The sequence below is a fragment of the Mustelus asterias genome, chromosome 2, assembly GCF_964213995.1.
Source record: "Mustelus asterias chromosome 2, sMusAst1.hap1.1, whole genome shotgun sequence".
In the NCBI taxonomy this organism is placed as follows: domain Eukaryota; kingdom Metazoa; phylum Chordata; class Chondrichthyes; order Carcharhiniformes; family Triakidae; genus Mustelus; species Mustelus asterias.
In genome coordinates this window covers 79439206-79463062 of record NC_135802.1, presented here as the reverse complement: position 1 = coordinate 79463062, position 23857 = coordinate 79439206, and the positions used below count along the sequence as shown (strand labels likewise).

Below are 23857 nucleotides of genomic sequence, written 5' to 3'. Positions count from 1 at the left end.
GTCAAGATGTTAAGCCAAAACTCATGATCCCTAGTAGTGGGGCAGAATGGTCACACAGTGGTTAGCATTGCTGTCTCACAAGTATAGGAGACCAGCTTGACTTAGTCATCAGAAGCAGTTTTAACCCTCCGGCGTGAGAAATTTGAGCTAACTTTAGTGCGCCACGACTTCTCTACTATTTAATTAGTGTCACAAGTGGGTTACCCGGGTTCAATTCCCGGCTTGGGTCACCGTGCGGAGTCTACATGTTCTCCCCACGTCTGTGTGGGTTTCCTCCGGGTGCTCCGGATTCCTCCACAGTCCGAAAGACGTGCTGGTTAGGTGCATTGACCATGCTAAATTCTCCCTCAGTGGAACTCCGAACAGGCGCTGGAGTGCGACGAGGGGATTTTCACAGTAACTTCATTGCTGTGTTAACATAAGCCCACTTGTGACACTAATTAAATAGATAAATAGTAGAGAAGTCGTGACATACTGAAGTTAGCTCAAATTTCTCTCACGCCGGAGGGTTAAAACTGCTTCTGAGGACTAAGTCAAGCTGGTCTCCTATACTCGTCTACTGACATCCATTGAACTGTTCAGATTCACAAGCAGAGCTCCTTCTCCACACGTTTCCTGCAGCAGCCAGCCCGCTATGCTAAAGTCGCATTCGGTGCACACCGTCTCTCTCCACATTCCCTGCAAACTCTCTTCCCTTTCTCAGCAGCAGCGCTTTGTGTGAGTGCACCATCTCTCTCTCTCTCTGGGTTGAATGCTCTGCTGTCTGTCTGCCTCTGCAGCCCTCACCGCCCACCTCCCGGAGACCAATGGCTATCCTGTTCCCATAATGCCGAGCGGGAGATGCTCCGGGCCACATTCCATTCCCGGGATCGTTCCATCGCCGGAGCCGCGAGCGGGAGCGGGACAGCATGGGGAGCTTTGCCACCTGCATCTCTCTGCTCTGCGGTGAGTCTGCAGCAGCCATCCCGCGAACTGTGTGTGTGTGTGTAGAGAGAGGCAGCGCCTTGTTTCGGAGCACAGCTTGCTCTCCCACTACATCTGGGAATTGTTGCTATGGGTGTGGTGGATGTAGGGCCCGCTTCCTCAGTCACCGTTACACCCTCTCTCCTCCCATCACACTGACTAAAGCCCCATAGCAACCGCATGGAAACCGCTAGTTTCCCGCTGATCCTGTTTCAAACCTGCTTGGTTTTTAAAAAAATAAACCATTTTACACCCTAAAATTGCGCATTTGTTCTGGTAGGCAGTGACTATGCCAGTGCAAGCTTTTCGCCCCTCTGTATAACCCGAGCATCATCCGTCCCAATTCATTACCTGATTTTAAAATAAATATAAACAGTGTAAATAGAAATGTGGTTTGTGGATCACATATTCATGCCACCACTAGCCTTACCTGTTTCCACCTATGTAACATCACCAGACTTTGGATAAAAGCAAATTGCTGCGGATGCTGGAATTTGAAACCAAAAGAGAAAATGCTGGAAAATCTCCTCAGGTCTGGCAGCATCTATAAGGAGAGAAAAGAGCTGATGTTTTGCGTCCTGATGACCCTTTGTCAAATCACCAGACTTTGCCTTTGCTTCAGATCATCTACTAAAACCCTCATTTGTGTTTTTGTTACCTGTAGACTTGATTATTTCAGTACACTCTTGGCTGGTTTACCACAAACTCTAGATTTGAGGTCGTACAAAGCTCTGTTGCCCTTGTCCTAACTTGCACCAAGTTAGTTCACCCATCATCCTTGTGCTCGCTGTCCTACACTGACTGTCATTAAGCAGCGCCTCAATTTTTTTTCACAATTCTCACCCTTGTTTTCAAGTCCCTCCATGCCTCGCCTCTCGCCATCTCTGTAATCTCTCCCAGTTCTACAACCCTCTTAGATAAACTCCTCCAATTTGGATCTCTGATTTTTAATCACTGTCACTGACGACCATGCTGTCAGCTGCCAAGACCCTGAATGCTGGAATTATTTCTGTCAACCTCCCTAGCTCTCTCCCCTCTAAAACACTCCTTAAAACCTACCTCTTTGACCAAACTTTTGGTCATCAGCCCTAATATCTCCTTACGTACCTTAATGTCAAATTGTGTTTGAAAATATTCCTGTGAAATGTCGTGGGATGTTTCAGAAGGTTAAAAGTGTGATTATAGGGTACAAATTGCTGTTGCTGAGCGCAGTATTTGTATCAAAGACTAAGGTTTAATTCCTAAATTACTCAGTAAATTTACAGTTGTGTACAGTGGTATCTTGTGAGTTTTTTATGTAATAAATTAATTGTATTTACAGTACTTAAGGAATAGTCTTGATCAAGTGATCTTTCACTTATGGCAGAACAACTATGGATAATTTAGCATAACTGGAATTAACAGTTATGAATTCTTAATGTCTTGTGTCATATCTAGAGACGTGAATATGATATCAATGTGTTCATGAAACGGACAGGGAGTTGATTTTTGTTGCAGCTTCCTTATTGCTTAGTAGCTAATATTCATATACTTTTTACAATATCAAACTATGCCCTCTCAGTTAACAAGTAATTGATACATTTTTACTTGAAGAATTAGCAAACTAAAAGACTGCTATGGCATCATTAACCTGCTTTAGCAAATAGTTCTGTAAAAAAGGACAGTGCTAACTGCAATGAACTTACTGTGTTCAACAGGCATGGAAGAAAATGTCTGGCATGTGAAAGTAGATATGCAGCTGGTTCAGTAAATATTTGACTTATCAGTTATGGAAAAACATGTTCACAGCCATTCAGTATTTGTTAAGCAGAAAGTTTGAAAGCATATTTAAATTTCTAGCAAAACAATAAAAATGATTGACCGATATATGCTTCTAGTTTGGGAGGAGCTAGTCAATGGAACAGGATGCACCTGCAGGATGCATGAAATCAAACATAACAGGAAAGCAGAGAAAAATAACATGAATAATGTTGGGGTGGCACACTGATTTTATTTGTTGGCTGGTAAATAGCTTGAGCTTTTTGTTTCTTGTAATTTAGAATTGGCTCCCAATTTCTTGAGGGACTGGGGTGAACAGTCGACAGCCAACATAAGAGGTAGTCAGAAGATGGGAGGGGATGGGAATTTGTAACGATTGGTTTCTACCTCAAATAAACTTCTGTGGGGTTCTAGTAGTGGGGCAGGAGGGGCAATAGTTGTGTCCATCTCCTATTGCCCCTCCCTTTGCAGCGTGATGGATAAATTGCAGGACATACAGTATCTTTGACCAGACTTCCACTGGTCTCAGCTCCCGGACTCCTAGATTACAGTATGCTTGCAACATTCGGGTGTACAGTATAGTGACACGAGGCCCATGAGCATGCTTCAGACTTTGATGGTCTGAATGTTCATGGCCTGGAATAATCAGATGTGATATTATTGATCTTGATGAGGAAATTGCAGATGGAAAGTGCCAACTATGCTCACATTCCATGAGAAAATAAAAATTATCCAATGCCATACTTCCCTTGGTACGCTGCTCCCTCATCCTAGTGGCTGACACTGGCACAGATGCTACTGGCATTGTACAAATACTTTAAAGTTAAGGTTGTTACTGATGGGATGTCGCTCCTGTTCTGACATAGTTATAGCAGCAGAGTGTAATATTGGTTTCTGGGACCACATGTCCTAGATTCAGTGGCAAATAGGTGGTTTCCAGCTGTATATGAAATATAATTTATGAACAATGTGTGTAATTTTGAAATAAAATTAGAGTCAAAGGTGTTACAATTTGTACCAGGCATGCATTTAACAGAATTTTTTTCAGGGTGCCTCAGGCTTATTGCCAGCTAACAGCAAATTCCTAAGCCTGAAACTCTTATAAAATTAATGTGATCCACCAGGGGAGATTCATCATGAACATGTGGGCCTGAAATGATGCCTATTCATGGGGAAAAATATCTAATTCATGCACGGAATTTCTTATTATGTATATAGCCATTCATTGAAACTGTAGCAAAAAGTACTCGACACAGCATTTTAATTTTATTTTGTTTTGAAAAGCCTATTTAGTAAACTGTGCAGATGGCATTGAATTCAAAAAATGGGAGAATAATGGAATCACCAGTTATCGTGTTAGCTGGAGTAGGACTGCTGAGGTGATGGAGGGTGAGTTTGGTAATAAGCTCAAAATATACTTGGTAGGAGGTTTGTCGAGTCAGTCTAACGTATTTCGTCTTTAACATTTTTACACTTCAGTTTTGTTGTAATATTTGTGAAGTCGTCTCCCCTGTTTCTCAGTAACTATTTTTGGAAGTGAAGTGTTAAAAAATACTGACATTTTGATAACATGGATTCCTCTCAGCATGCTTATCAGCTTAACCCAATTGAATTCTAATTGCAGCTTGAACCAGCCGAGCATTTTTTTTATCATGTAATATCTTTAAAAAATACACTTAATGATGTGCACATCTGCCGAAAATTGGATAGGTACTGCATTCCAATATATTATCCATGTACATCTCGAACATGAGCACTTCCGATTAAAATAATCTTCCTTCCAATGGGGAATTGTTACATAGGAATAGAGTTTAAAATGGGTAAGAGTGCAAATATTACAGTTTCTTTAATTTGAACTGTCATTGATATAATGCCATACCAGCTTGGCACAGTGGTAGCACTCTGACCTCTGAGGGACAAGGCTGTGGTTCAAGCCATACTCTAAGATTGTGTACACCAATCTTGGCTGACACTCAAGTGCAATACTGAGTGAATGGTGCATGGTCAGAAATGCTGCCTTAGGATGAGATCATAGAGTCATAATGGCACAAAAGGAGACCATTTGGCCCCTTTAACTGAGGAACAATGTGCTTACTTAGGTGGATATTAAAGATCCTATGGCTCTATTTGGAAAATGCGCAGGGGAGTTCTTTCTCAACCAGCAGCTGCAAAACCAGATTAACTGCACAGTGCCTCTGTTGCTTGTGAGTCCTTGCAATGTGGAAATTATACCATGTTTCCCTAAATTGAAACAGTGATTGTAATTCACAAGTAATTAGTTGTCTGTAAAGTGCTTCGGAACGTTCCGAGGATGTGAAAGGCGTGATGTAAAAGCAACCTTAAAAAACATTGAGGCACCGCATACAAATTGTGGCTTAAATCAGATTTTGAAGGTTGTTTTCAACAGTGAGAGAGCTTTTTTTTTTCAAATGACGTTCTTACCTCAAATGGATTTTAATGATTAGATTTCACAAAGATTCAAAAAATAGAAAAAAGAGTTGCTGTATTTTTCACACGATGATTCACTGGATTTAAATAATACCCAAACGCTTTTGGAGCAATCAGCATTATGAAACTCCAGGGGGCAACCTTCAGCAATTAATTGTATGTGGAGCTATTGGAGAAAGAGCAGGAGAGAGAGAGAGTAATTACATAGCTTCTTTGAAGAGTTGGCACAGAAATGATGGACCAAATTGTCATCTCCTGTGCTGTATCATTCATAACATCTGTGAAAATCAAGAGAAATTTTGTATATGAGGGCTGATTTTGTGATGCTTCATTAGCAGTGTGGAGCCTCACTGGCTGGGAGTGTGGGCTGCAAAATTCATGTTGTCTTCACACTTTCAACAGCGCTTGTGCTGCTGTTAAAGCTCCTTTAACTTACATCGGCCCCTCATTTCATCTTCCTGTTTTCATGCCATTTCCATGCCAGCAGCACTGCTCTCCTATTTAAAATGGTCTTTTAAGTACACAGAAAGATATAAATGGTATCACATGGAAATGCACCAATGAACCCCTTACGCACAGGCTAGTGTTTATGCTCCAAGTTAGAAAAAAACAAGCAATGCGGTGCCAAAGTTGTATATTTGCTAATCGTTCCTGCACGATTGGGCACTTACAGCTCATTGTGCTGTGAACTAATCTGGCAAAATTGAGGCTATTGTTTTTAATTGCATTGATTTGGATGCAACAAAGCGTGGATTTTTGGTGAGGGAAAAGGTGAAGCTTCGTCAAATCAGATCACGAAACAAGATCTGAATGACAGTTGGGATGTTATTATCCTATTCCTGTATCCTTTTACCGCAGTAATACTGCTTCTCCCTTGCTGCGGTTCATGGTAAATTAGCAGATGCATTATTTATAAAGATGGGAGTCCCTACATAATGGTAACAGCGGGAACTGACTGGTTCACTTTACATGTATTTTTTCAGGATTGTTTTGCAGTTGCAGCAAAAGGTGACTCTTAGGAGTATGATGCATAAAATGTGACTCAAAATTATACATGGAGATAAATTACAATTAATTAAACAATTGAGCTTCCTATGCCTCGGATGTAGCAACATATTTAATAACTCATAGTATTGAGAGGCTTCTAGGAAATGGTGAGGGTGGTTATTATTATTGCAATGGTCGAGCCAAAGAGGGTTGAATTTGTTCGCAGCTTCATTACCCATTATTGGTGTGAAAACTTGCTTGGATAACTTGTGGCCCTGGCTTAATGAAACGTGTAAATTTTATTAGGTGCCACATTGCCAACCCAGAGGGTTCATCTGTTTGTCCCAATACCCTAATGTTAGTTAGGGGTTCTCACACCGTGACATGAAATCCATGGAATAATATCACAGTCAACAACTTTCAGGAGGTTCCACTCCATTGTCGTGAATGAGTGGGTTGTGTTTTCTTGTATTAATATTCTTTATCTTGGAATTATTTGGAGCGTAATGTTCTGTAGTCTCTGCACTTAAAAGTAATTTTTATGTGTGAGATGCTGTGAAGCACGTTGAGAAACATGAAAATATTTTGTACCTTTCTATGACAAAATACATTACATTTCTTTGCAAATTCCACTTTGAAGGACAAGGATGATGCCTGGGAACACCACTACATGGAAGTTCCCCTCTAAGCCACTCATCCTGAGTTGGAAATATATCATCATTGCTTCACTGTCGCTGGGTCAAAATCTAGGCACACTCTCTCTAACAGTACTGTGGCTGTACCTACACCACGTGGACTGTCGCGGTTCAAAAAGGCAGCTCACTACCACCTTCTGAAGGGCAATTAGGAATGGGCAATGCTGGCCTAACCAGTGATACCCACAGCCGATGAATGAGTTTACAAAAAATCATGGTCACCCATCAGCCTGTGCTCAGTGACCTACATTAACTCCAGCTCTGGCAACACCATGATTTTAAAATTCTCTTCTTTGTTTTGAAATGAATTGAATGGATCTTTTTAGCTGGCTTGAAAATGATGAATTTAAGGAACTTGTGATTCTTCCGTAGGTCACTTGTGAATGAGAAGTTTTTCATATTACTGTCAACAGTTGGCAAGTAGAGAACCATTTCAAGTGAGTGAATCCACGGAAATGATGCAGCCTGGATCAGTGGAAAAATTAATTAGGAATCTGCTCCTCAATTGGCATTCCTTTTCTCTGAATTTTTACTGTTCCTTGCTGGTGGAAATCAATTGTTACCTGCTGAGCTGAATGATTACTGACTGGTTGCTTTTACATTGATAGACATGAATTGTTTTGAGCGCACTGTGTCAAAACATCTTTTAGATCCTAGTTCGCCTATCAAACTCATAAATCAGTGGATGATGCTGTTTTGACCTTGCTGATCCAACAACACACGAATAGATTAAACAACTATGTTTGCATTGCCTTCTGTTAATTTCTCTTCAAATGTTAATGGAAGAATACTGATTGATTAGGGGAGGGCGATAGTGGGGAGGGTGAGGGTTGGTTTCCTTGCCCATATTTGACCTGATGCCATGAGACTTCATGGAGCCCAGAGTTAATGTAGAGAGCTCTCAGGACAACTCCCTCCTGACTGTATACCACTGTGCAACACTTCTGGTGTATGTGTCTTGTCAGTGGGACAGGGCATGCCAAGGGTGGTGTGTTCTGTTACATTCCTTTTTGTAGACTGCAGAAGTTTTGGTACAAATGGCTCACTGGGCCATTTCAGAGAGCTCTTAGGAGTCAAACATATTGCTATAGTTGATTCTGACATTGCCATAACTCTTTCTGATTGCCCATATAACTGTAGAAATATTTGAATTGCCATCACAAATATATATTTTAGAACAATAAATTAAGGGGGTAGACTTTAATGGTATTCTGCAAGACTTTATTTGGATTTGATGCGGAGAACTTGTCCAAAGTCATATGTCTTCCTTCTCTGATGTAAACATGAGTGATTGCTTGTTGAACTGCACAGTCGTGTTTGCTGCTTTGAAAATTCAAACTTAATTACATAACAACACAAGTTGTTTTGTTACACAGGTTACAAGCATACTATTTTCATTGCCGAGGAAGAGACGGGTAAATTTTTGATTTGGAATGGAGCTAGAGGGTGTTATGGAAGTAAGTTGTAATGCTTCTTTTTATTACTCACAAGGCCATGCAACCTTGAGCTAAATAAATCTTGGGACAGCTAAGATGAATCGAGGATCTTCAAGAAATAAAGAAAAGGGCGGCATGGTAGCACAGTGGTTAGCACTGCTGCTTCACAGCTCCAGGGACCTGGGTTTGAATCCTGGCTCGGGTCTCTGTCCGTGTGGAGTTTGCATATTCTCCCTGTGTCGCGTGGGTTTCCTCCGGGTACTCCGGTTTCCTCCCATAGTCCAAAGATGTGCGGGCTAGGTTGATTTGCCATTCTAAATTGCCCCTTAGTGTCCTGGGATGCATAGGTTAGAGGGGTTAGTGGATAAATGTGTAGGGATATGTGGATAGGGCCTGGGTGGGATTGTGGTTGGTGCAGACTCGTTGGGCCGAATGGCCTCTTTCTGCACTGTAGGATTCTATGTCTCTTATGAATTACAGAAAGTCTGGCACAAATCATTTGGATATCACTGAATATTGGAGAGATATCTGGGGACTGGAGATGTTCTTTCTCTTTCTTAAAAAAAGGTAGCAGAAGTGAGGAAATTGCTTATCAGTAAGTTTGACCATTGTAGGTAAATTTGTGGAAACGCTTATTAAAGACAAGATCATGGAAAATATGGATAGAAATAATTAAAGAAAACTAATTTGAGTTCATGAAGGTGTGGGGGGGATGTGGTGGGTGGTCATCCTAATTTGACTGGTTTGACTAGGGTAACGTGGACAGACTGTAACAGACCATAAAATGTAGGAGCAGGAGTAGGCCCATCAAGTCTGCTTCACCATTCAACAAGCTCGTGGCTGATCTGATAAAAAGCTCAGCTCTACTTTCCTGTGGTATCCTTGGATTTCAGTAAGGCCTTTGATGCAGTCTCTCTAGAAAGATTGGCACTGGAATTGTGTAAATATTTTACAATAGGTTGGCCACTAGAACCAAGAGGGTTGTGGTTCAGGAATTGTCCTTCGCCTGAGAAGATGTTGCCATTGGACTCCCACAGGGGTCTGTTTAGCAATCTTTTATGTTTATATTCGCAAATAATTCAAAGGAGTCACAAGCATTACAGCTAAGACGTACAGATGATACAAAACTAATGAAGATAGTAGATTCCAAAGCTGCGCTGAACAAGTTGCAGGAGGATTTGAATATATGTGTGAATTGGGCTGACAGGTGCAAGCAAGATGGCATTTCAGAGAAACGTCCAGTGCTTCACCTGAGGACAGACGTCCAGGAAGGGTCTATTTCTTAACTGGAAAGGAAATATTGAATATATAAAATGGAAGATTGACAACAAATTGAAGCCATCAAAACAATGCTAGGTGGCAATGAGTAAAGCAAACTATGTGTTGGGATATATTAACGGTTCAATATTGAGTTGAAATAGTGAAGTAATTTTGCCACTTAATAAATTATTGGTGTGACTGTATAGAGAATTCTGTATACACTTCCACCTGCCATAGATATTGCAAAATAGATATTGCAGCTATTGAAAGGACAAAGAGAGCAACCAGAATGATTGAGGGGATGGAAGGATTGGATTATGAGGAGTAAATTATGAAGGCAGCACAATGGTTAGCACTGCTGCCTCACAGTGCCAAGGATTGGGGTTCGATTCCTGTCCTGGGTCACTGTCTGTGCAGATTCTGCACGTTCTCGCCGTGTCTGCATGGGTTTGCTCCGGGTGCTCCGGTTTCCTCCCACAGCCGGATAGGCGTGCTGGTTAGGTGCATTGGCCATGCTAAATTCTCTCTCGGTGTACCCGAACAGGCACTGGAGTGTGACAACAAGGGGATTTTTATAGTAACTTCATTGCAGTTTTAATGTAAGCCTACTTGTGACACTAAAAAATAAACTTTAACTTTGAACTTTAAAAAACTTTAAGCTTTAAATTGGACATTTTCTCGCTGGAAAAGAGGTGATATGGCTGCTACCTTTTTGAATATTAAAAGGGGACAGGATAATGCAGGCCATGATGAGCTGATTCACTTTGTTCAGGGTAGTAGATCCCAATGACAGAGCCTGAATGTGAAAGAGGGTATATTCAAAACTCTGGAAACATCACAATCAAGTAGTAAATCTGGAGCAGACTATCTAGAAAATGATCAATGTTATTTTATTCAAATGCAAGTTAGGTTTGTTTTGGACTGTAATATTTTTGAATCCAGTATATGAGTAATTTGAGACAAGATGTGAGAGAGTAAGATGCTTGGGCAGAACAGGTGAATTTGAACCAATATGTCCCAAAGTTCTCTGCTGTTGGCAATTTTCTCACCTTATGTCTGGGTCTTATGCAGATTAATTAATGGCAAGTGATTCTCACAGTTTGTCAGTAACTCCATTATTATATTATCATGCAACTTCCAGAATGGGAAAAGATGAACTAGTTTGGACCTTGGCCTTTTTTTGTCTCGAGCTATTCTGATGTTCATGCACTCTACCAGCAGTAGTCTATTCTTGTAACATTTGACTGCAGTCGGCAGCTTAGAAACATTTAAGACTTTGTGAATCTCCAAAGTTTTTCCTTCTGTAATATTTCTGTTTATATTTGCTATGGATAAAAGAGAAACAGCCAGATAGGTTTCGATAAATGTAAAAATACCTTTTGGATTTTTGTGCTCATCAAGTTGAGGATCTTGATGTGACTGGATATGCACACTCAGTGTCAGCCTCAACTATTTCCAGGTCAGACATAATGGGGACAATTTTCCCAGCCTGCTTTGTTGCTCTAGCAGTGCACCGGGCCAGGAGACATAAACGGAGGTCATGTATCGGGCTTCCCGCTGGGCACCACAGCCTCTACATGTCTCCGGCCACCAGATTTCAGCCATCGTCAGTTCCGTGCCAGAAATCGGTGCAGAGCTGCTTTAAATATTTAAATTCAAATTTCAATGTGATTAGCGGGCCTGGGACTGAAGTCTCTGGGCCCGCTAGCCTCTTTCCCCCCCCTCCACACTGCCAGGAGTGTTTCATTCCAACAGGGTTTACAACAGCTCCCCATTAACAGGCAATGCCGGGAGGGGGGGGGAGTGGGGGGGGGGGGGGGGGGGGGCAGAGCAGAGTGGGTGAGACCTAATGATGGGGTGGGTCTCGGTCAGGAGTCCCACTGCCATTGTGCATTTGGGATTAGTGACGGGGGGGAAAGCTGATCAGGGCTGGTCATCGGGGTGGGGTGGGGTGGTCAGCCTACTGGGTGGGTCAGGGGTGGGGGTGGAGGGTCGGAGCTGGCCAGTGATTGTGGCGTGGGGGGGGGGGAGGGTTCGGAGAGGCAGTGATAGGAGGTTGCTGTGCTGGCCAGCGATCATGAGACCAGCACTACGGGCTACTGCATATGCGCCGATCTCCGCACTGACAGATCGGCGATGCACAGCGGCCCCGCTCGGCACTATGCTGCTGGCCTCTCCAGCGGGAATACCCACTAATTTTTATCATGATTTATGTTAGGGCTCTCTGTGATGCGCTGAGTGTGGAAGATTCATTTTGAAAATCCCGCTGAAAAAAAACAGATTTACTCCAGTTTTACGTGAATTCGGCACTTAGAATTTTTTTGGGCGAATTCCACCCAATGTGTGAGAGACAGAGTAAAACTCCATTTGCTCTGTTCTAATGCTGTTCTAAGTTTAAAGGAGCTTTCCTTTACCAGTGACATTTTTCATTTCCAAAGCAGCAACCTCTGATTGAGATTGCCAAATTAGAGGCAGTTTTGTGCTCTGGTCCAATAGGGACTGGGTTGATACTGCCCGAGACCAACTAACATGGGACCTTCAGCATGAAGAGCCAGAGGAGATCTTTATCACATTAGCCAGGCTATGATTCACACCCAGCTCCTAGAGTTTAACCAACTGTATAAATGCATCCCTCTAATTGTAACATTTTGCAGTTGCAGCTGTTTGTGAGCATCAAATTCATCTGAGTATTAACCGACAATTAATCAACAAAGTAGTGTCCTCTGTGTTGCGTTTTTAATTTATTTTTAATTCTGACCTAACACGAGATAATTGTTCCATGTGAATTTGATTCAATTCAGTTAGATTTTGTTGCATCAGTTCAATGTTTTCTGAGAGTTAAAATATTTCTCAGTCCTTGTAGTTATAAATATGTTAAATTAAAAGGAGTTACGTTTGCAATTAGTTTACTGAAATCCTGGGTCAAGTGGCCTCCTTTAATATAAAAGCTTATCTACTCTACCAAATATTGAGATAATTCATGAATTTGTAGTTCTGAAGAATAAAAGTTATAAATGTGTAACTGGCAGAGTTGGCAGAATCTTTATTTGAAAGACCATCCCTGCAGAATGAACATGTCATAAAGATTTATTTTTAAAATACAGTGAGTGACAAATGACACTTGTCAAACTAGACTTTCAAGTTAAAACTCATGGGATTTGTGAATGCAAATTTAAACTGAAAATGCCACCTGTTCATCTCTATATCTGGGCTACAGTAATCAGCAAAGATTAAGGTTCTTGTCTCTGAGCAACATTCCAATGTCTACTTTTTGCTTTCTAAAACAGCCCACTCCTATAATGTTATCTTTTAAAACCAGGAGTGGTAAAATTAAATGACTGTCATAGTGGGAATGGTATTTTACAGGAATTGAAGTATGTCTACTTCTCTGTTGGGGTGAATTTTGCTGATCGAGTGGACGGCTTGATAACGGCTGCAAACGTGGGTCACCAGCATGGTCAGGTAGCCAACAGGACTGCACCCCTCCCACTCCCACCCCCCAAGTGGTTGCCATCGGTGTTGCTGTCCTACTCGGGATGGCCACTTGCCCCAAGAGTTGCTAACCCAGCCAGAGATCTGGCAGCTCAGGAACCTTAGAAATGCCACCAGGAATGGTGGCCATTGCGGAGGAAGGCTGGAGACCTGCTTCATTCAACAGGTGAAGGAAGAAAATGTTAAAACATTTGAAGCCCGTTGCTGGAGGGGAAACCCTTCCAGGGAAATCACCAGGCTGCGGGAGCTAATTTGTTTCACTATATTCATTGAAACCATAATCGATTAATTATAAAATATATCCACCATTGAAAAGCCAGTGCACTAAATTTTGCTCATTTCTATTTGAGCTTTTCTTGTTCAAAATGACAACCTACTGTTTTACACATATCATTCTTGTTGACTGGCATACTTTAGCAATTACTGAACATCCACCACTTTACTCTTAACCATGGTTAACTCCAGATTGCTTGACAAATTGCCGAAACATCAACCTCAAGTAAGGGCTTCCTCTGCATTACCCTATAATGTAATCCCCAAATTTAGAACTCCCTTGACATTATCCTTACCCTATAATCCTGAACCTTGGGTTGTAAGGTATCATCTATTATCTGGAAACATCCAACTTCAGAAATCTCTTTTGACTCCCCAATATTGTGTCGAACTCTAATGCAGTATTAGAAGTGACCTGAGTGGACATGTTATGGGTTATGCTAAATTTTAAACATGCTTTAGCTGGGTCTTAAATACTATATATATATTTAGTTCACTTAGGACCCAACCCGCTGGTTATCAATCCTGTCTTTCTCGGCAAGCCTGTTCAAATCCTAGAGTTGGAAAGAATAAGGTCTATCCAATATGTCATCCTGACACTGCAGAGAAAAAAAATCCTTTCTAGTTTTGTAGAAAACGATTCCTAAGAATAGTAAAAAATGACCCATAAAATTACAAAAGATTTGCTCCACTTAAAGCTGCGTTGACAAAAATATTGATGTAAACTAGGCATTTATTGATGGAATAATATTTAATAGTATTTTGACTTTATTTATTGTAAGTAAATCATAAGTTTAAAATTGATATCTATTTAATTAATAATATTGGGCAGCACGGTGGCACAGTGGTTAGCACTGCTGCCTCACAGCGCCAGAGACCCGGGTTCGATTCCTGACTTGAGTCACAGTTTGTGGAGTTTGCACGTTCTCCCCGTGTCTGCGTGGGTTTCCTCCGGGTGCTCCTGTTTCCTCCCACAGTCCGAAAGACGCGCTGGTTAGGTAGATGGGCCATGCTAAATTCTCCCTTAGTGTACCTGAACAGGTGCTAGAATGTGGCGACTAGGGGATTTTCACAGTCACTTCATTACAGTGTTAATGTAAGCCTACTTGTGACACTAATAAATAAACTTGTTTTTTCAAACTTAAAATACTGTTTTAATATGTCACTTTAATTATTTCAGTTGAGTTCCTTTGGTGATCAAGTACTTAACACAGGATACAGGCAAATATGTGAAACCTCTCTATATTCATTATGTAATGCAGCTTGTTGATCAGCTCAGTCTGTTCTAAATGAATGTAAAATCTTCTACGTTTATATAAGGTGGATCTTTGATTTTAATTTATTGTCTGCTCCCCTCCCACCTCATTTTTTCTTCAGTGTATTCTATTTTTTCACGAGTCCATTCGGATCGGAATGTTTATCCATCTTCTGGAGTCCTTTTTGTCCATGTTTTGGAGAGAGAGTACTTTAAAGGGGAATTTCCTCCCTACTCGGTGAAACTTGGTAAGTGACACTCTGTTGACCCATCTCAGTTACCCTGTGCTCACAGCAGGCTTACTTAAACCTTTTTTTAATATGGGTGTCGTTTGCTTTGCACATTGTTGATGCATACATTTCTGCCAGTGTTGCAAGTTAGTTTTGCAAGTTCTTTGCTGGAGAATATTTCCGGGGGGTTGTGGAACTGGTTTTAGTTGTGCAGAGTATCAAGGTTTTGCAGATGCTAACCTTGGGACAGGCAGCTTCATTTTTTGTGACTGTTAAATTTTGTTTGCATTGTATATTTGTATACAAATTATGTTTAGTCTTGTCTTTTCTTGTTTTCAATCAGTTTGAGGACAATTAAAATCATGCTCTTTCTTAGCTTGAGTAATTATTCTACAAGTGTACAATTAAAGGAGGTTATTCAAGGCTGAGCTTGATAGATTTTTAATAGACGGGGGCAGACAGGAAAGTGGAGTTGAGACATTAATCAGATCAACCATGATCTTATTGAATGGCAGAGCAGGCTCGAAGGGCTGAATGGCCTACTTCTGATCCTAAGGCCTATGTTCCTGTATTTAGGAAAATCTATATGATCGATTAATGTTCTTGGCACTGTTGTCACAATGCTGCCATGTCATGATTTTGTAAAGCCTAAAGCACACTTAAGCACTAATTAGACTATTTACTGCTTAATGATGATACTGTGATGTAACAGATAATGCCTGCTTATCCATACTTATTCCAGCCATTGTTTGGTGGTGCTGCTGCTGCTGTTTTCAATACAGGTGCTTAAGCCAGCCTCTCTCTGTTTCCTTACTGCATATTCGAGATATTTTCCATTCTTGTTTTCTTTTATAATTATTTGAATGTTGAGATTTTGCATTTTGGGTTAATGTTACATCTATCTAAATGTTTTTTTAAAATGTCCATGCTACTATTGCAACTGCTGGTCGCTATTGCACGTTTCAAAATCATCAAGATTTAAAACTTCACTTTATTTACCCCTGTCCAGTGGGTGATGAGCTGTAACCATGTTCATTTTGAGCTTATGAAGGAGCAAAAGGATATTATTTATTTACGCTTCCACAGGATTGACATTAACAGGAACTACAAATAATGGTTACGTCTCATGGCACAGGCAGTTCATTACTACTTGCTTACACTGAGACATCAGTTATGTCTATAACAGATCAATCGGGTACCCAGGTACTTTGGTGTTTACAGGTTCAAAAGCATTTCTTGATGGAAATACTGATGAGATCTTGCCAAGGTGTGTCCAAACATTAACACTTTTATTGGAACTATGTACAGTTCCAAATATGCACAGGACTCTTTCATAGAGGCTTGCTGCTTTTTCATTTGTGTGACCAATTCAGCAATTTTGTTCTGGCTTGTAATCTCAGTTTCTTCCTCTGCCTGAATTGCTGATGCTGCTGCCAACTTCAATGTTTTCTTCAGTTGATTTCTCATTGTCAAGATTTCCTCCTTCAAGCTCTTTTTCTACTGATTCAATTTTTCACTGGACTTGTGCTTATTTTCTAGCTGGTTTTTCTTCTAATGCTTCATTGTCTCATTGAGTTCTCCTTAACTTAATTTTGTCAATTTTTTGCAACGTTTTATTCTCCAAGTTTGCTGTCAGTCAATTCATATTGTTGTTTTAAGGACTTCTCTGGAGCTTTAATTCTTTTTGCTGATTCCTGTTTATGTTCAATAGTTCCTAGTCTCTTTTGAAGTCTTTAATTTCAGTTATGAAGAGAGGCTGGCTAGGCTGGGGTTGTTTTCCTTCGTGCAGTGAAGGCTGAGGGGGGACCTGATCGAGAGGTGTACAAAATGATGAGGGACATAGATAGGATAGATAGGAAAATAACGTTCCCCTTAGTAAAGTGGTCAATAACCAGGGACATGGAAATAAGGTCAGGGGCAGGAGATTTAGAGGGGATTTGGGGAAGTATTTTTTCACCCAGAGGGTGGTGGGATTCTGGAACCCGCTGTCTGAAAGGATGGTAGAGGCAGGAACACTCACAACATTTAAGAAGCATTTAGATGAATACTTGAAACACTATAGCATACAAGCTATGGACCAAGTGCTGGAAAATGGGATTAAAGTAGATAGGTGCTTGCTGGCCGGCGTAGACACAATGGGCCGAAGGACCTCTTTCTGTGCAGTAAAATTCTGATTCTGTGACTCTGAGGGTTAAAAATGCACAAATTCAGAACTATCAAAATAAATCTGCATTTGCTTATAAATATTTTTCTAAAGTGTCTTTAATTTTGGTTCAGCTGATGCTCGAAATGATCCCATTACATTCAAGACAAATCTAAAAGGATACCCAGACAGACCTGGCTGGCTGCGATATATTCAAAGAACTCCATACAGTGACGGAGTACTTTACGGATCACCTACCGTTGAGAATGCTGAAAAAACAACAATCATTGAGGTACCAAGAAATCTGATTAGGGATGCATTATTATGCTAAATCTTCTAGATTGTGGCCAAAATAAAGAATAATTATGTGTTTATTCTCACTCAATATGTTCCACTTTATAATTCGAGGCAATCTGGTTATCTAGAAATATTTCTGGACTTCTTTTGAAAACTAGTAGTTGCAGTAGGCCTGTGTTCAGGTTTAAGGAAAAACTAAAACTGTACTGAAATCTTTTCTGTGACCGGGAATTTCTTCACTCCATTGATTTGACTTCCTGCATAAATGCATTTCCCCTTCCAGCAAAGTTTGGCAGCAGAAGCTGGAAATTCATGACCCTTGCATTAAATTTAGAATGGAAAGTGGGGATAAAATGTTCTATTTTTATTGCAGGCCCTTGTATCTCTGCCTGCGGTGGGATCTTCAGATTCTGCCACTGTCAATGGGGTTTCCTGTTCTATGTACCCCTTGGCTGCCAGGAAACCTGCAGACAAGTTCAGTGGCGGGCAGTAGGGCAGAATTTGGTGGCAATGCAAAAATTGGTATCATGTCGGTGTGAATTTCCCACGGTACCTTCCATTGATGCCCGCCATGTTGGATGGGGAAACCCACTGGAAGTCGTCATGAAACTGATTCGCCTCCCGCTAATGGGATGCAGTTGATAGCTCGACCAGAATTTTGTACCTACGCTTAATTCTCTGTGACACCAGCGGGAAAACTCACCGGTGCAGAACATGTTTAGAACAACATGGCATGCAGATATCGGCACTCGCCTGAAAAATGCCTGGGGCTACCTCCAGAGTTTGGAGTGGAGGCTGCCAACAACTCTGGTCCCAGGAACACCACAGCAGTGGATGGGGGGAGCAGCTACAGGTGGATTTTCCAGATTCAGTGTCATCGAGGAAGTCCACCCTCCAGCTTCAGAATCCTCCTGGAATTCCATTTTCATTTTCAGGAAATCCATCATCTTTCTACAAAAGTGGGTCAGAGATGTGGGAGCCTTTTCAATATGGCTCCCAGATATGATGATGGATGACGTGTGGCCCGACCTGCCCTGATGGCCCAAAACACCCAGTTGCATAACTAATGAGACCAGAGCTGGAAGATATGGCTTGGTTTCCCGCCGGCCTCCGCAATAAGGAACACTCCACATTCCTGTCCCTGGGATAGGAATTGAGGCCGGATTCTCTGACCTTGCTTGCAGCTGGGATTCTCTGGTCCCGCTGCAGTGAACCGAGATTTGGCTGAGCACCAAATTCTCTGTTCCTGCTGGCAACGGCATTGGGGCATGAATGGCCGGAGAATTCCGGCCTTAGTCCTAGATGGAAAAATTCTGCCCTTTATGGAGGTAAAGTTGGCAGCCATTTTGTGGATAGTAAGATTGTGAAATAGCAATGTTGAGTTCATTTTGTTGATATTAGCTAAAGGATAAGTATTAATAAGAACAGACAGAAAACTTTCTGCTCCTCTTTAAATACAGCCTGGCATGTTTTACATCATTTCACATCCAAAGGGTGACTTCTGCATGAATGCAGTTTACGGTCAGTGCTAAACTACAGTGACAACTTAGCTTATTGTTGTTAATTAGAGAGTACAATTGATCTCAACCTTTTGATTGAAGGTGAGGATGCTGTAACCAAATAATATCATTTGATTAAAATTGCTATCCTGTCTTCTGAGAGTCGGGTCACAGTTAAGAGAGGAAGCTATGCCTATTTCTCCTCAACTATCACTAGCTGATCATCATCAGGAACACATTACATACTGTCACTTCCATTATTTAATATTCTTTTGTTTTTACTATCCACTTGTTCTCTTTTCAAGTTACAAAGCCTGAATTATACAGTAAATGGGCTCCATTGCTTAATAATTGCAACTTTTTCACATTTTTCTCAATGTAGCTCCTGCTGTTGTACTTTTCTCGATATGGTGGTAGGATGTGGGGGGTCGGGGGTGTTGATGCTGGAGGGTGCAGTTACATTTTGGAGCATCAGCAGCATCACTTTGTAGAGTTTCTTGGTGTGATTACACTGCGAGTCCACACACGGGTAAAATGTAGGATGGTCTGTGAAATATTGACGTGGAAAAAAGGGATGGTTTAATAGGAGAATTAAGTCAAAATCTTCAAACACCTTTAACAGAAATGTTGATGTTCTAACACCACGTTAAGTGCATATCTGCTGTTAAATGCTGGAGTATTCCAAATCCCAGAGGCTCTTAACTACATTTTGCAATTTGGTATAATGTGATGAAAGATGTGAAGACCAGTGAAGGATGTCCCAGACGTTTTTGTAATGATTTGAAACAAAATAAATGTTTATTAAACAGTAAAACACACCAAGTCAGTCAACTGCAAATACATTTAACTGCATTAATGGTTATACAGTGTGGGCAGAATCTTCCAGCCCCCCTGCAGCATGTTTTGAAGAGATAGCCTTCCGGTGGCGGGATCTTCTCATTTTGCCGTTGTCAATGGGGTTCCTGTTCTATGCACTCCCTGTCACCGGGCAACCTGCAGTGGGGATGCGCCGTCGGTGGGATGGAAGGTTGGTCAGCAAGAACAGCTAGAAAATTCCAGCTGGTGTCTTTGAATTTACCCGTTTCCAAATCTTTCTATTTTCCTAACCTTCGAGCTGAACCTCCCCAAACAACATCCAATAGGTTTTAAAACTAGAAGTAAGATCCAGAAATAGTTACCACACCCAGGCACCTATATCTTTTGGGGCTGCACCTGGCTTAGGATAGAGACGACTGGCTTCTCAAACAGTCTTTCTCCAGGCACAGCTTGTTGGGAGTTGACATAATTTTCTGCTGTGGGCTGCGGTCTTAAAACAGCTTCCTTGCACAGGGTGAACTTCCCTCTGATGCACTGTTTTTCCTTTTGATCTTCCCTTATCTAAAAAAGCCCTCACAGAAATTGCTCTTAATTACTCTTATTACTACACAAGTTCATCTTTTAGAATGCAAGTCTGAAATTCACCTGCATCTTTTGAACTTTTACCACCTTTATTTTAACTTTTGACACGCTATACTCCATTGTCAGCAACTTGTAGAGACATCTGTCTCTGTATGCCCTGTTTGAGAGCAGATATCCACTCCATCTGACAAAGGAACAGCGCTCCGAAAGCTAATGGCATTTGCTACCAAATAAACCTGTTGGACCACCTGGTGTTGTTAAAACTCTTACTGTGTTTACCCCAGTCCAACGCTGGCATCTCCACAAAATGGAAAAGCACAGAGGGTTCAGGAATTTGGTAGAAGGGTAAAGGAGATGGTTATCATAGATGTAGACCACCCCACAGTGTCCCCATTCTGAGCACCAGCTGGCTGGAGATAATACACATCTCTTTAATCTGTGCTTAACCCTCTCTGTCTGTACCTTTAAGACTTGATTACCTGTAAAGACTCGCATTCCAACCATTATCTTGTAAATTGAGTGTCTATATATGCCCTGTTTGTGAACACAACTCCCACTCACCTGATGAAGGGGGGTCAGTGGTCCGAAAGCTTGTGGCTTGTGCTACCAAATAAACCTGTTGGACTTTAACCTGGTGTTGTGAGACTTCTTATTACACTTAGTAGCACATAGTTTAACTTGTGTTGATTAATAAATCTATTGCACTCAATCACACTCTACCTGTATGGCCTTAATCAATCACAAAGGAGAATCTAATTGGACGATCAAATGCAGGAAAGGTAATGACTTTGTTAAACACTTCTATCGTGCTTACCCCAGTCTAACGCCGGCATCTCCACATTATGGCTACTTAATGTAGGCAGCAGAGTCTTACGCGACTCCGGTCTTTGCCTCCTGAATTGCAGTGACACTGTCTCTGTATTTTGTTGACTGATGATCTTTGATTCTTCTTCTGTCCGTAGGCACCGACATCTCGAAGCACTTCATCTTTTATCCTCTTAACTGGTAGTTTATCCTTTTGGGATATCCCATCTCCCCTGCATTGGCTTAGTCTGATGTCATAATCTCTTTACATTTCAGTCCATAGGTGCTCACAGGGTTTCCCTGTTCTTCTTAACAATCCTTGCAAAAGATTCCAAAGGTCACAATTCTGCATAGCATTTCAAAGCATTCCTAGTGCAACAAATCATAAACATTTTACAAGATATGTAACCACATTCACTTTTCCAAGGCATTGATAGTTAGGCCATTAATTTGCTTTTCAACATAATGACTTGTTCTTTAAACTTCAACACTCTAATTGCTATTTCAGTATAAGGTGTCAGACAGACCATATTTGAATTTTCAAATGCTTTTGGCCTTACCACAGCTTGCTTAACTACATTATTTAGCAATCATTTATAGATTTTTAAAATAGAATCTACAGTGCAGAAGGAGGTCATTTGGCCCATCGAGTCTGCACCGACCACAATCCCACCTAGGCCCTATCCCCATGTATTTGCCCTATCTAGTCCCCCTGACGGTAAGGGGCAATTTAGCATGGCCAATCCACCTAAATCGACATCTTTGGAGTGTGGGAGGAAACCCACGCAGGCACATGGGGAGAATGTGTAAACTCCACACAGACAGTGACCCAAGCCGAGAATCGAACCCAGGTCCCAGGTGCTGTGAGGCAGCATTGCTAACCACTGTGCCACCCCAAATATCTTGGCATTTTACAGACGAGATTAACTGTCGTGGTTTATAATTTGGCCTTGGCCTAAAAAGGCATCTAATATCATAGATCATTAAAAAACTATAAAAAGATTATTGGTGGAGAGGAGATTGAACAGTATGCAATAGATGTCGTATCCAACATTGGAGGAAAAATGCATGTAAATTGCTGGCTCACTTGAAGGAGTGCTTGATGTTGTGCTGTGGGACTGGCCATTATGGGGTGGGGTTGGGTTCTGCTCACCTGCCCCCCATTCCACCCCACCTCCCGACAAGAAGAAAAAAAAAAATTTAATAAGCGTGCCCCGCTGCGATAATTTGCTGGGGTCAGACTTCTACCCCAACAACTCTAGCAGTCCCAGCAGCACCAGAGCAGTAGTGGGTGCTGCTGGGACCACAAACAGGCCCACAGAGATCGTCCGTAGTGCCTGGAGTGAAGCAAGTCGCAGGCTTTCAGGGCAGGAAGGGATCGGGTACCCTAGAGAAAGAGAGACAGAGACAGTGGGGTGGACAGTTTTGGAGGCCAGGTGGGAGGGAGCAAAGTGGTGGGTGACATCTTGGGGCTTGCCCCATTATGCACAGCGGATCCCCCTATTGATGTGCCTCCCTCTTCCTTTCCTGCCTTTTAAAAAAAAACAGTTTTGTAAACTACCTTTGTGCTCTGACTTGCCTGCCACTGCCCTGCGTTTATGGCAGTGGAGGTGGATTTGGACCCTTGATTGTCATTTAATTGGGAAGTTAAGGGCCTTGATAGAAGGGTGGGTAGGCTAGTGGATGATAAAGAGCTGAAACTGACTCCATCATTAATGTAACAGCAAAACTGGTAAAGGAGAGGGCCTAACCACCACTGGAGCAAAGAATGTTCAACGTATCCTACAAAAATAGAGGCACTGCTTAACCAGCGTAGGTTGCTATAGCGACACCTTTTGTTTTGAGGGACTGTGTGGATTTAAAAGAAAGGTTGTTCAATATGTGAACACACTGATCTGGGTGGAGATGACTGAGGACCAGTTGGACCACTGTTTGCAGAAGTGTAGCATTTGGGACTGTCCTGGTTGAGGAATGGAGAATCTAGGGACATGTCGAATGAAAGTGAGTTGGCGCTAAAAAGAAAGGAATCTGTTCAACTGTCAGACGATATCAAAAATATTGAAATGTAAATGGGTGAATTCAAGGAAGGAAGCTGTAGTTGAGATAAGGGGAGTTAATTCAGTAAGGCAGGCTGAAATAATTGATCTTATCCTGCTCAGACCATCTCCATGAATTCTTATCCCACAACATTGTTGATTGTGCTACTTCCCTTTTCCCTGATTCTGAGAATGTTATTTATGTTTGCTTCAGATTATCATCCCTTATTTACATTTACGTCATCCATCTCTAACTCTTCCCTGGCTAGAATTCTGTAATTTAACCAATTGGATTTATTTGTAGTAACTGTGCAGATAATTGAAATACATTGTATAACATTATCTTTCTCAGATATTTGGGGAAGGAAATTTCAAAATATTGCTTAAACTTCATCATAATGGCATAGTTCCAGCTACAGCTCCTGGAAGCTCGAGTTTCAGAGCTGGAGCGGCGGCTGGAGACACTGTGGAGCATCTGCGAGTCAGAGAGTATTGTGGAAAGCAAGTATAGAGAGGTGGTCACACCACAGGCTCAGACTCCACAGGCAGGAAGGGAATGGGTGACCACCAGACAGAGCAAGAGAGATAGGCAGGTAGTGCAGGAATCTCCTGTGGCCATTCCCCTGCAAAACAGATATACCATTTTGGATACTGTTGAGGGGAATGACCTTTCAGGGGAAAACAGCAACAGCCAAATCCGTTGCACCATGGTTGGTTCTGCTGCAGAGGGGAGGAGTAAAAAGTGTGGGAATGCAATAGTTATAGGGGGTTCAATTGTAAGGGGATTAGATAAGTGTTTCTGTGGCCGCATGGTGGCACAGTGGTTAGCACTGCTGCTTCACAGTGCCAGGGACATGGATTTAATTTCCACCGTGGGTGACTG

General features: G+C 41.7%; 1 protein-coding gene across 2 annotated transcripts in view; it reads left to right on the top strand.

Moving 5' to 3' along the window:
- The first annotated feature begins 818 nt into the window (after positions 1-818).
- The window catches only part of sgce (sarcoglycan, epsilon), a 55365-nt gene continuing 32326 nt past the window's right edge, over positions 819-23857 (top strand). Inside the window, exons 1-4 of one of the 2 annotated variants that reach the window (XM_078237675.1) lie at positions 819-945; positions 4006-4110; positions 14690-14815; positions 17075-17232. In XM_078237675.1, the coding sequence (XP_078093801.1) occupies positions 909-945; positions 4006-4110; positions 14690-14815; positions 17075-17232 (426 nt within the window). In that variant the 5' untranslated portion in view covers positions 819-908. The remainder of the gene's footprint in view (positions 946-4005; positions 4111-14689; positions 14816-17074; positions 17233-23857) is intronic. The other variant, XM_078237684.1, reaches the window with a different exon arrangement.